The sequence below is a fragment of the Canis lupus genome, chromosome 5 (genome assembly GCF_048164855.1).
Source record: "Canis lupus baileyi chromosome 5, mCanLup2.hap1, whole genome shotgun sequence".
NCBI classification, from domain to species: domain Eukaryota; kingdom Metazoa; phylum Chordata; class Mammalia; order Carnivora; family Canidae; genus Canis; species Canis lupus.
In genome coordinates this window covers 12,174,064-12,190,879 of record NC_132842.1, presented here as the reverse complement: position 1 = coordinate 12,190,879, position 16,816 = coordinate 12,174,064, and the positions used below count along the sequence as shown (strand labels likewise).

General features: G+C 35.9%; 1 protein-coding gene across 1 annotated transcript in view; it reads left to right on the top strand.

Annotated features, from left to right (window-relative positions):
* The window catches only part of MALRD1 (MAM and LDL receptor class A domain containing 1), a 755,529-nt gene that overhangs the window by 48,206 nt on the left and 690,507 nt on the right, over positions 1-16,816 (top strand). The window contains 1 exon segment of the mRNA XM_072825144.1: positions 12,164-12,263. Within this exon segment, the coding sequence (XP_072681245.1) occupies positions 12,164-12,263 (100 nt within the window).

The window sequence follows — 16,816 nt, the reverse complement described above, 5'->3', positions numbered from 1 at the left end:
CATCTCACATCCAGGACAGAAAGTAGGGAGAAATGAGAAAGGGCAATTTTTTTGTCCATACCATTGGCAATTGTCATGCAGGTACCTTGGTTGTTAGGCAGACTAATATAATTGAATATTTGAATTCAGCCTCTGTGGTTGAGGCAGGCAAGGAGAACAGGTTGATGAGCTGAGTGAGCAAATATATTTTCCAGAGAAACTCAATATCAGCATACTTAGAAATAAATTCCAGTTTTCTTTCAAAATCTGTTCCCTTGCTTAGATTCCCTTTTTAAATTATTGACATCTGGTCTCACTCAGTAGCCTAGGAGTCATTCTTAAATCATTCTCCCCTTTTCCTATTCCTGTATGAATTAAGTTAAAAAATAGTAGAGAGGGAGTGTCCTTACATTTTTCACATTATCTCCTCTTATTTATAATTATTATTTATCCAACTATGACTTCATTTAAGCATGTATTTTTCCCCCTGGATTTTTAAAAACTCTGGTTTTGGTCTCTTCAACTCTCCTATCCAGTACTATCTATTATCCATCAGATTGTACTTTCTGACATACAAATATGACCAATCTCTACTTGTTAAAATCTGTCAATAACTCTTATTGCCTTCATGATAGAATTGAAATTTCTTATGAATTCTTATGAATTCAAATTTCTAAGCTCATCATGATCCTACTCTTGCACACCAGCCTCATTTCCTCCTTCACAGTCCTCCAAGAATCTCCATACTCTGGCCAGAAGAAACTTCTTGTGGGGTCAGCAACACAGTGTCATCTTATTCTTGGGAATCTGTGTAAACCTTGCTCCCTCTGCCCATTTCATGGCTTTTTTTTTTTTTTTTTTTTTTTTGCCTGTCCTTCTAGTACCTGTTCTATGTGTTCTTCCATACTGAGAAGACTGAGTGGAAGTCTTTTTTTCCGGGAAGCCTTCTTTTACAAAAAATACCCCCCATGCTCTACACACACACACACACACACACAAACACACATACATACAGAGTATTAATATATTTCCATAGCTAAATGTTGAGTTTCTTGAGGAAACAGTTACTAGTGTCTTATTCCTTTGTGGATCTCCAGCACAGAGCACGCACTTAATGAATATATATCAACTAAATGACTCAACATTGAGTTGAGTGCTCCACTTCACAGTGCTCCATTTCACAGAAGGTGGATTTATTTATTTTTTAACATTTTATTTATTTATTCATGAGAGACAGAGAGAGAGAGAGGCAGAGACACAGGCAGAGGGAGAAGCAAGCTCCCTGCAGGGAGCCCAATGCAGGACTTGATCCCAGCACCCCAGGATCACACCTTGAGCTGAAGGCAGACACTCAACCACTGAGCCATCCAGGCAACCCAGAATTTAATTTATATTAAATAAATTATATTTATTTTAATATATATTAATATATATAATATATTTATATTAAATAAATTATATTATATTTTAATATATAAAATATATTAAATAAAATATCATGGAACTATTTTTTAGCAGTACTTATATTTATGCTAAGAATATATATTATTTTTTGGCTTTTTTTCTAAACTCAGAAATTAAGGTATGTCCTCAAGCTATCTAATGTGATTTTATGAGACTTATATCTTCCAAAATCATGAGAAAATAAATTTATGTTGTTTAAGCCACCAAACCTGTGATGCTTTGTTATGGCAGCTCTAGCAAACTATTACAGGGCTTTCCTGAGCTAATTCTATAATATAGGAATACTTTCTCATCTGTAGCCACCTAAGTCTCTGCTTGGGAGAGATGGTAGTCTCTACTTTTTGTAGAGATTGTAGTATTCCCATCAGTATGGAAGCAAGACTATAGAGATGCATTTTTTAAATGTTAAAACTAAGTAATTCTGGATTCTATATTTATTGAAAATATCCTTCAGGAGTTAAGGTAAAAGAAAGATATTCTCAGAAGAAAAACTAACATAATTCATCACCAGAAAATGTACTCTAAAAGAAATGTTAAGGCAGGTTTCCTGGCTGAAAAAAAATTCCAGAGAAAAATTTTATTGGTAGGAATAAAGAACAACTGAAGTCATAAATATCAGAGAATATAATGGAATTATCTTCTCCTCTAAAGATTTTTGTTGTACACAGGACTCTTGAAAGCAGACATTTGAACATCCTTTTGGTGAGTTCAAAGTATGTAGATGTAGCACATATGATAAGTATACCATGAAATTGGGAGAATCAAGTCCATAGCTTTAAGATGTCTACATTTTATTTGAAATGTTAACAAACTCTACATAGAGTGTTAAACTAAGGTGCACATATCATCCCTAGAGTGAACACTAAACATTTACAAGTAAAGGAAAATAGATACACTAAAGTTGAGCATAAAAATATTAAAATAGAGAAACAATCCACTAGAAGAAAAAGGAAAACAGATGGTGAAGGCAAAAATGATAGTAGAGTGGTAGTAAAGAGCACAAAGTACAATAAATGCAGAGGACACAAACTCTGCCACACTAAAAAAAGAAAATAACCCAAATAAAAAATGGGCAGATTATCTACATAGACATTTTTCCAAAGAAGACATACAGAAGACCAACATGAAAAGATGCTCAATACCACTCATGATCAGGGAAATGAATATAAAAAAACACAATAAGATATTATTTATGCCTGTTGGAATGGCTAAAGTAAAAAATGATAAGAAATAAATATTAGGGAAGGTGTGGAGGAAGAGAAATGTACATTGGTGCAGCTACTATGGAAAAATATTGGGATTCCTCAAAAAATTAAAAATAGAACTACCATATGATCCAAAAATTCGACTATTGGATATTTACCAAAGAAAACAAAAACACTAATTCAAGAAGATATATGAACCCCTATGTTTATTGCAGCATTATTTAAATAGCTAAGATATGGAAGCAACCTAAGTGTCCATCAATAAACAAATGAATAAAGAAGATGTAGTATGTGTGTGTGTGTATATAAACACACACACACACACACACACACACACATATTGGAATATTATGCAGTCATAAAAAAGGATGAGATCTTGCCATTTGTGACCACATAAATGGACATAGAGAGTATAATGATAAGTGAAATAAGTCAGAGAAAGATACACACCACATGATTTTAATTGTGTGTGGAATAGAAAAAAATGAATAAACAAAAAGCAAAAATGTATCTATAAACACAGAGAACAGACTGATGGATGCGAGGGGAAGGGGGTGGAGGGATTGGTAAAATGAGTGAAGGGGAGTGGAATGAATAAGTCATGAGGCTAAAGGGTACAGTGTAGAGAATATAGTCAATGGTACAGTAATCATGTTCTGTGGTGACAGATGGTAGCTACATTTTTGGTGAGCACTAGGATAACGTATAGATTTATGGAATCACTAGGTTGTACACCTGAAACTAATGTAATGTTATGTGTCAACTACACTTAAAAAAAAGAACAACAAATAAAGAATTTTTAATAGTAAGGGGATTAAAAGAAGGTGATATGGCTATATTAATATCAAACAAGATGTGCTTCAGAACAAGGAAAATTAATAGGAACAAAGAAGGACATTATATAATGATAAAAGGGTAAATTCGCTAGAAAGGCAGAATAGTTTTCAATATGTATGCACCTAAAAACAGTATGAAGAAATAAAAGAAGAAATAGGAAAATCTACAATTACACAAGGAGCCTTGAATACATATCTCTCAGTTAATAATAGAAAAAACACACCCCCAAAATCAGCAAGAATTTGCAAAACTTAAAGAAAAAAGCCCTAAAATGTGTAGGGAACCACAAAAGACCCCAGATAGCCAAAGCAATCCTGAGAAAGAACAAAGCCAGAGGCCTCATACTTCCTGATTTTAAATTAGACTACAAAGCTATACTAATTAAAACCAATTTGCTACTGGCTTAAAAAGTGACACATAGAGCAATGGAACACAACAGAGAACCCAGAAATAAAACACTGTAAGTAGATAAACTAATATTTGATAGGGAGTCAAGAATGCTTCATAGAGAAAGGATAATCTCTTCAATAAATGGTATTGGGAAAACTGGATGGCCACATGGTGAAAAATGAAATCAGACTCATCTTATTCCATGAACAAAAATTAATCCTAAATGGATTAAAAACTTAAACATAAGATCTGGAACCATAAAACCTGTAGAGAAAGCATAGGGGAAAAATCTCAGTGACATTAATCTTGGCAACCTTTTTTGGGGGGATATGACACCAAAAGAAAAATCAGCAAGTGAGACTATACATCAAATCAAAAAGCTTCTGCACAGCAAAAGAAACAACAAAATAAAAAGGCAATATCTACCTACTTGATATAATTGATATTTTTAAAAAGTAATTTAATACTTAAATTCCTTTTAAGTGCATGTGGAACATTTACTAAGATGGACAGCAGCCTGGGCCCAGTGGCAAGGCTATAGGGAGGCAAGCGACCTACTCCTGCAGATGCAGAATTCAAGGGGATGGTAAAAACTTATTGTTAGGGAACAAACTGTGTCCCCTCCAAATTTCACATGTGGAAGCTCTAATCCCCAGTGTGATTATATTGGAAATAGTATCTAGATAATTAAGATTAAATAAGATCATAAGGGTGGGGTCCTAATATGACAGGAAGGACTGTGGCCTTATAAAAAGAGGAGATCTCTCTCTCCCTCTCTCTCTCTCTCTCTCTCTCTCTCTCTCTCCCCCCCACTCTTTGTCTCTTCCTCTCCACCACCATGTCTTTCTCTCTCCCTCTCTCTCATCCTCTCCCTCTGTCATGTGAGGACACAGTGAGAAAGTAGCCATGTACAAGCCAGGAAGAGGACCCTTATGAGAACCCAAACATGCCTTATACTTTCAGCCTCCAGAACTGTGAGAATATACATTTTTGTTCCTTAAGCCATCTAATTTATGGCACTTTGTTATAGCAGCCTGAGCAGAGTGAGACAAGCACTAATTAAGGTAAATAATATTTTAATACCACGTATTAAAAGCTCACAATTAATAAAAAAATCAATGATGAACAAAAAATGAAGATCGTATTACTGAAATTTCCAGTTTCCAATATGGCTTAGCAGTACTACTGGGGCGGCAGAACAAACCTTAAGGATGTTAAAACAATTGAAATCGTAAAATGTATCTCCTCTGAGCAAAATGAAATTAAACTACAAATCTGGGACATCCACAGTCATTTGGAAATTAAATATCACACATTTAAATGAAACATAGTTTGAAATAGCCAAATATTTTGAACTGAAAGTAACTGAAAATATAACTTACTAAAATTTGTAAAATATAGCTAAAGCAGTGCTTAGAAAAAAAATAATTGACATAAAATTTTTATTAGAAAAGAAAAAAGCTCTCAAGTCAGTAACTTTAACTATCTGTCTAATGAAAGTAAAAAAGAAGAACTTTTAAAAGCTAAATCAAGCAGTGGGAAAATAATACATATAAAGAATAAATAATAGAATTTAAGATGGGAAAGTATTGGAGAAAGTTATCAAAACCAAAAGCTGGTCCTTTGAAGAGGTACTAAAATTGATAAAGTTCTACCTGAGAAGAAGGTAGAGAAAAAGAGAAAAGACACACATTTGGAGTGAAATAGTGCTAATATCGAAGACTCTGCAGGTATTAAGAGAATGATAGTAATAAGGAAATACAACAAAAAATTCTATGCACATAAATACAACAATTTTTAATACAATCAAAGGAAATTCTTACATATAAATCCAACAAAATAGGGGTAACGGGGTGGCTCAGTGTATGAGCAGCTGCCTTTGGCTCAGCTCCCAATCCTTGGGTCCTGGGATAGAGTTCTGCATCAGGTTCCCCACAGGGAGCCTGCTTCTCCCTCTCCCTGTGTCTCTGCCTTTCTCTCTGTGTCTCTCATGAATAAGTAAATAAAATCTAAAATAAATAAATAAATCCAAGCAAAAATATGCTGGATTTGTATTCTGAAAACTACAAAGTAATGATCAAAGGCATCAAGAAGATCTGACTAAATAAATAGAGTATTGACTGATTGAAAAATCATGGGTCTATATTTGCCAAAACTCATAGAACCAGATAACCAAAGTCTGGATTTTATTCTATGTAAATTAAGTACATTTAATGAACAAACAGTAACTTTTTAAAATTGAAACAATTCTGATGGCCAGGAAGCTGCCACAGAGTACTAAGTAGTATTATCTTTAAAGAAAAAGCATAACTTTATTGTTTTGCTGTGATATTTCTCTTTACTATTAAAATGTGAACAATTTTAAAAAATGCTTATGGTATAGGTATCTCTATCGTATCTGAACATTTGGTAAGTTGGACAATTCAACTAAATTCTTTTTTTTATTAGATAAATCTTTTAGATTATTCTCACACCTTCAAACAGCATCATTCTAACTATTGCCCTTTTCTAAGAAAATTCACTGCACATTCATTGAAAGGAATATCTTTTTAGATTTTACCGAAGTATCGTGTATGAAAAAAAAGTGAAGCTTTATGACTATGAATAAATATGTGTTTAGCCACTGATTTTTGAATACATTTCTTATTATAATTTTTATAAAAATTGCATGCTGTGGCTCATAATCAGAATATTGTGAAAATTCTCTGAATATATTTAGATTGATTTGCCAGGATGTTGCCTTTGTCTCATTTATAAAGGCCCCAAATACACAAATCATCCTTTAATGAGAATCTGAATGGTGCATACATATTATCCAGTTAAATAACTAAGCGCCTAGTTACCTTTTTTTGTCTTATTAACTTCTAACTACCTTTTAAGATCTAACAACCATTCCTTGAAATTCATTACTAATTTAAGAAAATTGATTAAGAAATTATCTAAACTCCCTGGAGTCAAAAGTGGATGTCAATTATAGCTTTTATTGCAATGGCCATGAGACTTGGACTTCATTATGTCCCGTCGGAGAGAGTCTGGCCAATTTTGCATAACCTGCTTGTACAAGATGAGATTTGAAGGAAATGTGCCTTTATTGGTATAGAGACCTTAAAATGGTTGGCAGAGCTTCATCCTGATGATCATGTATCACGGATGGAGGACTTGAAAATACTCAATTTTCTGCAGCTAGATTGTGGTGCCATGAAAAAATGAGAAAGAAAGAGAGTGGGCATGTAGAAAAAATGTGTAATAGTTTTGAACTCTGAGATTCAATACACTAAAATAAAAAGAGATGTCCAGATTAACTGATTGTTGACTTATACCCCCATCTGCTGTTTTTATGGTTACAAATTCCAGTTTGGGGGATGAAGGCAATAAAAATGGTTGACGTTGGTGAAAGATACTTAATGCCAATTGACACAAGTTACATTTATAATATCTTGTAATTTATACTTGACTTTTTCTATTTTTGTTTATAGTATTTTTGTGAGTTTTTTGTCTTCTATAAATAGTGAAAAATTAGAGATAATATATGATAGTTAGTTGAACTATAGCCAATAATTATTTAGCTCTAGGGGGCAGCAGATCTGCAGCTATACATGAATCTACAAAAATTACAGTTTTAATTGTCTCACATTGTTATTGTGCAATCTTAGCTTCATTTATTACCTACCGTCCCTTAATTGCATATGCAGTTTTATTTTCAGTGGATCTCACATTCAAGAGGCTTTGCATACTCATCATTTATGAGCTTCCATTATAAGAAATCAGTTTATGAATGTTGTTCATAAATCGTTTTATAACCAGTTGCTTCAATTTTATTTCAAATAAAAGTGTAAACAATTTACATGCAATCTATGATATTTTCAAGTGTTTTGTTGAATTGTTCTTAGGTCATATGTTTATTCAGTCTTTAAGTAAATATTGAGCACCTATGTTGTGTCAAGAGTTGTTTCAGACAATGGGGAGATAGCAGTAAAAAACAAACAGCAATCCCTGTGTTCATGGAACTTACCTTTTAGCAAAAGGGAGAAAGACACTAAGCAGATAAATTTAAAAAAATTTATGTCAAGTGGTAATATGTGCTATGGAGAACAATAAAATAGAAAGCCAAGATAAGAAGTGCCACAGGTGAAGGTAAGATGAAGTTTTTAAATAGTCAGGCATGGTACATGGAGAACATATTTCTGAGCAAAAAAGAATCCCCAAGGAGTTGAGGGAAAGAGCCATGTGCAATTTGGAAGGAATCATAAATTCAAAGGTCCTGAGGCAAGAGTCATCCTGGTTTGTATGAGAAAGATCATGGTAAGGGCTTCTGCATTTATTCTGTGAAGGACAGAAACCCATGTAAAAATTTTGAGCAGAGGAGACATGATTTGACTGCCATATTTAAAGGTCAGAAGGCCACAAGGGCAGCAACAAGGGGGAAAATATGTTATTAGTGTAACCAGAAAGAGCAATATCCCCTTGAGTCAGAATTGGTAGTAGTAGTAGCAGAGGCTGTAAGACAGTGAGATTCTGGATGTATTTTATAGATAAAACAAAGATTTGCTGATGGACGACATGATGGATGAGAGCAAGAGATGGGTCATGAATCCAGATCTCTTCCTGAAATGGGAGGGATGGAGTTGTCACAAGCTGAGATGGGAAGAAAAGCAGGAGGATAAAGTATAAGCAGACAGAATCAGAACTTTAGTTTTAGATCCATTTCTATCGAGATACGTGTTAGCTGTCCACGTGAAATGGCTGAGGTAGCAATGGGATATGTATATTGGAATCCAGGGAAGTTGGGCCTGAAATATAATCTTATGAGTAATTGGCATTTAGGAAATGTTTTAAATGCATGAGACAAGGTGACATTAAGATTGTGGAAAAAAAAAAAAAAGATTGTGGGTGTAAAGAGATCCAAGAACTGAGCTCTGGGGCATTCTCATGTTACTTTGTGTACTGTGGAGGAAATGAGGACAAACAGCAGAGGAGATGGAGAATGAAAAGCTAGAAATTTAAGAGGAAAACCAAGAGAGAATTATGTATCAGAACCTAGTGAAGAAAAGGTTTCAAGAAAGAGAGAGTGATCAACTATGTTCAATATTACTGACACATAAGGTATGCTCAGGAGGAAAAATTAAATGTTAGATTTAGCAATATAGAGGTCATTCATGATAGATGCACTTTCTGTGGAGTGGTAAAGTACAGAAAAGGAAAGAAGTCCTGATATGTGCTACAACATGAATGAACCTTGAAAACATTATGCTAAGAAGTCAGACACAAAACACCATATATTGTATGATTCTATTTATATGAAATGTCCAGAATCGGCAAATATATAGAGATGGAAAGGAGATTTGTGGTTGTCCTTGGAGGAGTAGGGAATGGGGAGTGACTTACATGAGTATGGGTTTTATTTTGGGATGAGGAAAATGTTTTGGAATTAGCGGTAATAATTGTACAATATTGTGAATGTATAAAAGCCATTGAATTGTCCACTTTAAAATGGTCAAAATGGTGAGTTTTATGTTCTGTGAATTTTACTTCATTAAAAAATATTTAAAAAAAGCTCACTGGAAAGATTTGGTGTCAGAGTCCATGTAAATAGGCAGAACATAGGAAGTTAGTTGGAGAGGGCCACAGGGTCAGAGGGTTCTCTTAAGATGGGTACAATTTTGGTGCCTTTGTGTGAAGTGAAAGAAAACCTATCGATGTAAAGGAGGGGAGGAAATTGCTGGAAAATTCCCAAAACAGGGAGGAAGAGATGATTTTCTGTAGAAACATGGGCAGCAGTGCAAGGAGATGGGTTTTGGTTCTTGGAGGTCTTTGTGCTGTTTCCTCTCATTTTCCCAAAAAAATGTGAAACAAGATGATTAGCAGAGAATGATAATAGGGGAGGAGGAGTTGGCTGTTGAAGGAGGGAGGGATAAAGGGTTTGAATAGCTGGCTAGGAATGGAGGAAAAGGAAGGAAAGAAAGGGGAATGTGTTAGGCTGGCCACAAGCAATGGAGTGAGTGGTCACAGATATAAAGCCATTTCAGTCATCATGGTGGTGAGCTCTCCTTCACTAACCTTCAGCCACACAAATGTAGGCTGGAAGGTGGTGAGTTTCCTGGAGGTGTCAGCTTATTGCTAATGATGCCTTTGGCTGCAAATACCTGGAGCACTCACCTGGGCCCATGCTGCTAATGTGAACCCCCACACACATTTCCCCGACCAGAGCTCTTGGGGCTGACCCAGACCTTGTGGCTATGGTTAGGATTGCAGGATGCACCACAGCGATAGCCATCAGAGAACTTTGAAAAAAAAAAAAAACAAAAAAAAAAAACAAGGTTCATTACTCATAGGTCTTGGAGGATACCCAGCACATCCAAGTCCAAGGGCCATACAGCGAGGTCATGGAGAGAGGGCAAGCATCGGGTTCTGTCTTCATTGGGTCCAAGGGCGGCGGGCCTAGGGTTTTGGGGACTCATTCTATTGGTGAATTGAAAATGTGTGGGACTTAAAGGGCAGGAAGGGAGAAGCAGGGTTACTCAAGTCATCCATTATCTAGGCCACCCAGGGCTTTCTAAAAGGGGAACTCCAGGGCAGTCCTGATGGCTCAGCGATTTAGCACCCGCCTTCTGCCCAGGGCTTGATCTTGGAGACCTGGGATCGAGTCCCCGTCGGGCTCCCTGCATGGAGCCTGCTTCTCCCTCTGCCTGCTTCTCCCTCTGCCTGTGTCTCCGCCTCTCTCTTTCCTCTCTGTGCTTCTCATGAATAAATTGCTTATTTGAGATGGAGGTCTTTGAAATGGAGCCCATCAAAACCTTAACATCAAACACTTTCATTTGTTAAAAAGAAAACCACAAGCCTAGGTGTCACGTGGGCAAGGCTAAGTTACCAAACTAGGGCTTAATATCTAACCTAATTACAGTTTCAGCTTCCTCAGAAATGTGTCTTAACCTGCCAATCAGGAATTTTCTGATCAGCACTAATGAGTTGCTCTGTCACAGGGTCCCTTCTCTATCCTCCAAGGGAAGATGAAGCAATCTACCTAATAAGACCCCTTGGCCTTCTCCAAGGGAAGGTGACTTTGCCTGGAACAAGCCTTTCTTCTCTTTTGCGAATAATTCCTTGCCCCACTCTCCTTCCTATAAAAACTTTCCATTTTGTACAGCTCCACAGAGTCCTGCTCTACTTGCTAGATGGGATGCTGCCCAATTCATGAATCTGCTTAAAAAGCCAACTAGATCTTTAAATTCACTCTGTTGAATTCATGTTCTTTGACACAGTATGATATAAAAAAAAAAAAGCTATTTATGGGAGATTTACAGTATGCGCACCAGGTTTTATTTAACAGAGTTTTTGCCCTGATGGTATGAGGAATCATAGGAGCACCGACAGATGGCTTTAACACATCCTTGAGAAAGGACATGAGAACATGAAAGAGGATGAAAGGAATTAGAAAACTCTAGGACCAATAGGTTGTGGGGCCTAGTGCTGTCAAAAAATTGCTAGAGCTGAGATACTGGAAGGAATGAGTGGAGAGACAGAGGTGATGGTTGGGGAGTGGACCGCTCAAAGTTAAGGTAAAGGAAATGTTGTCATCACTAATAATGACAGTAGTCAAAGGAGCAGTGGCAGAGGTCATTTTACTGAACCTTTCTTCATGATCATCAATGAGAAAAAAGCAAGAAACTTAGAGGCAAGATGAAACTAAAGGTGAAAATTATAGTGACAGTGAGTCAAGAGCCAAAATCTTCAGGGTGGGTAGTGGTGGCACCAGTGTCTGTGGATGACTGTCACAAGCTGGCATAGTGAGGTATGTCACTGAATGTCAGGAGACTCACAGCTTAAGTATTTTTGGAGAGGAGATAGAATGGTCTGGAAGTGGCAACAGGGCACTTTGCAGCCTTGTATTGGGAGGGCAATGGAGGGAAAAACAGACACCATGGGAGAGGATTGCAGGGCAGTACTTCCAGTAGATGAGCTTCCACTTAAAGAGGATGGCCTATGTTTTAGTTGATATGTGTACAATTATCCTCCTGATTATAGGTTTTTGTTTCCATGTGAAGCCATGTTACATCCGGAGAGACATGGAAGCTCAGTCGTCACCCCAGAGACCTGGTTAAAAACCCAGAAGCATGGGCATGGTCATACTGTTCTGTCTCTCTATGTGTAATGTTGCATGAGGGGAGATGTGGCCACAGAGAGAAGCTGGGTGGGAGTGCTTTCTAGAACAAATGCTAACATTTTAAGAAATACACATGTCTTTCCAGATGCACCTAAATCTCACTTCTTGCCAATCTTTAAATTTAACAGATGAAATTTTACCATGTCAAGCATTGAATACAGAGCAGGAACCGTGCCATCTAGATACAAGACTCTGCAGTTTTGATTCTACAGATGAAGGATTGAGGTGTGAGTGTTAAATTGAGCTAATTGTTTTTCATTTTTATGCAGATTTTTAAAAATGTTTATCTCTAATGTTTGAAAATGTCATGATGATGAGTGCAGATGTGAACCTATTTTTATTTACAATTTTCAATTCTCAGAATGCATCCATTTTATCATTTGTGGAAATGGTGTGTTACTATTTTTAAGTGATTCTCTTCTCATCCCTCTGTTCTGGTCTTCTGGAGCTTCTATTAAATGTTTGTCCTAGGGGCCTCTGTGTTAGTGCTTTCTATTTGTTGCACTTGATCTTTGTCCCTACTTTTGTCTTCCACTCCTGTTATTCCTTTGTACTTTTTAATGAGGATTTTATATGCTCCTTTTTTGTTTCCTTTTTTAGTATTTCAATTATAATTCCTTTTCTACCCTTTCTTTTTTTTTCTAATACAAGCAAGTGGTTTAATAGAAGATTCCAGATGAATAAAACAATTCATTTGCATGATGGAATGTGACTGGCACACTTGGCTGAGGTGACCAAACAGTGATCCAAATTACTCTTTACTACATATGCATCTTCAAATTGGTGCCTTTGCACTTATAGAGTCCTTCTATTTAAAGCATATTTGACCCTATTAGTGCCTATTTAAACCTTACTCATCCATCCCTTTCAGGCTGTCTGAAATGAGATCTCAATACAGACTTCTAATTTCCCACCTAAAAGGAAACTTTGTCCTTTAGGGATGCCTATAATATTGTGTGCCTCTTTTTATTTTTTACATAATTTTCCATCTTGCCTTTTCTACCCTTTCTTAGTGCATTCTCTGAGTTTGCAAAAAACATTTACTACTAATCTGATTCCATTTCCAAATAATTTCATACTCCTTCATGTAGTGCAGGTATCTTATAATAACAAAATATTCCTCATTGCTTCCTCCTGTCCCTTGTATTGTTGTCATTCATTTCACTTATATGCAAACTATATCATCAAATACATTGTGGCTGTTACTATTTTGAACAAACTGTTCTCTTTGAGATAAATTAAGAAAATTAAAATTAAAAGATTTTTCAAACCTTGGAAGCAACTGATGTGTTTTATTTACTGCTTTCCTAATACTGTTCCTTTCTTTATTGAGATCTAAGTTTCTAATGGATATCATTTTCCTTCTCTTTGAAGAATTTCTTTTAACAATACTTACATTCAAAGCCATTGTTTCATTGTTTCTTCCTGTTTAGATAATGTGTCCACTGATATAAGTAGGGTGTTAAGGCCTCTGTTATTATATTAATATGAATTAGTTCATGTTTGTTATTAATTGCTTTATACATTTGGTTGCTTTCATGTTGAATGCATAAATATTTACAACTGTTACATCTTTTTGTTGGATTATCCCCTTTATTAGGATGGTGCCCTTCTTCATCTCTTGTTATAGTCTTTGGATTAAAATGTAGTTTGTCTAGGGGTGCCTGAGTGACTCAGTCAGTTGAGCATAAAACTTTTGGTTTTGGCTCAGGTCATGATCTCAGATCAAGCCCCATCTCAGGATCCACATTCAGTGCAGAGTCTGCTTGAGATTCTCTCCCTGTGGCACTGCCCCTCTCCCTGCTCACATGCTCAATTTCTAAAATAAATGCATAAATCTTTTTAAAAAATACAACCTAATTTGTCTTATATAAGTATTGCTACTCCTGCTTTCTTCTGGCATATATTTGCATGGTAAATGTTTCTGCATCCACTCACCTTTAATCTACAGGAGCCGTTAGGTCTAAAATAAGTCTCTTTTAGACATCATATAGGCATTAGCCATTCTGAAAATCTCTGTCTTTTTAATAGAGAATTTAGTCCATTTACATCCAAAGTAAGTATTGATAGATATGTATTTATTGCCATTTTATTACTGTTTTGTTGTTGCTTCTGGAGATTTTCTCTGATCCTTTCTTGCCTTTGTCACTTTTGGTGTCTTTTATACTCAAGGAGTCCCCTTTAATATTTCTTGCAGGTTTAGTGGTCACAGACTCCTTTAGTTTTTGTTTCTTGGGGTAACTCTTTATCTTCCCTCCTATTCTGAATGACAGCCTTGCTGGAATAGAGTATTCTTGGCTGCACATTTTTACCATTATAGCACTTTGAATATGTCATAGCACTTCCTTCTGGCTCGCAGAGTTTCTATGGAGAAATCTCCAGCCTTATGAGTTTTCCCTTGTAAGTTAAGGACTTCTTTTAAGATTTTTTTCTTTATCATTATATGTTGCAAATTTGATTACAAAATGTCTTAATGTTGGCCTATTTTGTTGATCTTGATGAGAATTCTCTGTGCCTCCTGGATCTGGATATCTCTTTCTTTCCCCAGATCAGGGAAGTTTTCTGCTATTATTTCTTGAAATAAATTTCTGCCCCCCTTTGCTCTCCTCTTCTTCCAAACTCCTATAACCTGATTGTTACTATGTTTGGTGGAGTCACTGAGTGCCCTAAGTCTATTCTCATGTTGTGTAATTCTTTCTCTCTATTATTCAGTTTCATTACTTTCCATTATGTTGTCTTCTACATCACTAATTTGTTCCTCTGATAATTCCAGCCTGCTGTTCGTTGCATCAAGTCTGTTTCCAGCCTCATTTATTGTACTCTTCATCTCTGATTGATTCTTTTAAAACTCTGTTATCTCAATGTTAAGTGTCTTACTGATGTCTTTTAGTCTTTTCTCAAGCACAGTGAGTATCCTTATGATTGTTGCTTTATTTTTTTTTAAAGATTTTATTTAGTTATTCATGAGAGACACACACACAGAGAGGCAGAGACAGAGGCAGAGGGAGAAGCAGGCCCCATGCAGGGAGCCCAATGTGGGACTTGATCCTCGGGCTGCAGGATCATGACCTGAGCCAAAGGCAGATGCTCAACTGGTGAGCCACCCAGGCATCCCTGATTGTTGCTTTAAATTCTCATTCAGGTGTGTTACTTATATCTGTTTTACTTAGATCTCTGGCTGCAGCCTTATCACTTTTGAAGAATGGTTTTGCTGGATATAGAATTCTGAGTTTAGTTTTTTTTTTAAGACTAAATATTTTATTCTATATTTGTATTGTTTTGATGGTTTCTAAATAGAAGTCCAATATAATTCTAATCACTATTCCTCTTGGTAAGATTTCTTTATCTCCTTTGGTTTTCTTTAAGATTGTCTCTTTGTTTTTGATCTTTTGAAGTTTAAATATGACATGCTTATATGTGTAGGTTTTTGGGTATTTATCTTACTTGCTGTATTCTGAGTTTCCTGGATCTGTGAGTTGAAGTCTGGCATTAATTTAGAGAAAATTGTCAGTCAATATTGTTTCAGATATTGCTTTTGTTCCTTTCTTTCTTCTTCTTGTATTCCCATTATATGTATGTTAAACCTTTTGTAGTCGTTCCACAGTCCTTGAATATTATATTCCCTTTTTTCCACTTAAAAATTATCTTGCTTTTTAGTTTTGAAAATTTCTGTTGACATATTCTCCAGCTTAGAGATTCATTTCTCAGCTGTACCAAGTCGTGTACTTAATGACCCTATTAAAGGCAATCTTCATTCTGTTATAGTGTTTTCTTTTGACCTCTAGAGTACATAATAGGTCATTTTAAAATTCTTTCTTAGAATATCCATATCTCTGGCTACATTGTCCATCTTTTTATGCAAGTTTCTACTTTTTTCTGTTAGAGCCGGGTCGGTTTTGACACTTGCTATGTCTCTTCAAACTAAGTGTTTTGTTGTTGTTGTTGTTGGTTAGTTTTCTTTTCTTTTTCTTTTTTTTCCATTCAGTATGCTTTGTAATGTTTTTATGAAGGCCAGACATAATGTGCTGTATAAAGGGAACTAACGTCAATAGGCATTTAGCATGACCTATTATGTTTATGTAGCTAGAAATTAGAATTTTTATTGTTTGCTGCAGGTTCAGATGTGTAAGGCTAAAATTTCATTTGATATCCTTGTTTTTGTCTTACCTGTTGAATTTAGAGACATCTTAAAATAGGTTTAAGACCTACAGTTATTTGAATAGTATTACTCTATTATTATGCAGGACCCCCTTTTATGTGAGTTGTGGTAAGTTGTAAGGAGGAAGAGAAACATTCTAGAATCCTATGATTGTATCTCATTCTTTTAGTGAGATTGTTCCTCTGTTAAGTGACCTTCGAAAGTGCTTCCTCTCCCAACCTTAGGTGAGACAGTAAGGCTAGAGGGGACTAGATCCAGGTATTTGCTTCCCCTCATGTAGAAGGCTGGAGTATCCTGGAGTTGATATTTCTCTTTTCCCAAGTCAGTTAGACTTTGGTCAAACTCAAGTTAGTAAAGTGGTGAAAAGTAGTTTCTTTTGAGTATAAGCCTTGCTATTAATAGATGAATAATCCAGGTGTTTTTTGATGTCTGTTTCCCCAAGACTAACCCCAGTAACACTACTAGTTTAGGGTTTTATACTTTGTGATAATCCTTGGAATTTTGCACATCCTGTCACTTAGTCATAGCCCAAGGTAGTGAATGTCGGTATATTTTCCACATTGGATTTTGAGCATAATTCTCCACCTCTAGTCTTTGACTTCATTGAGAGAGGCTGACTCT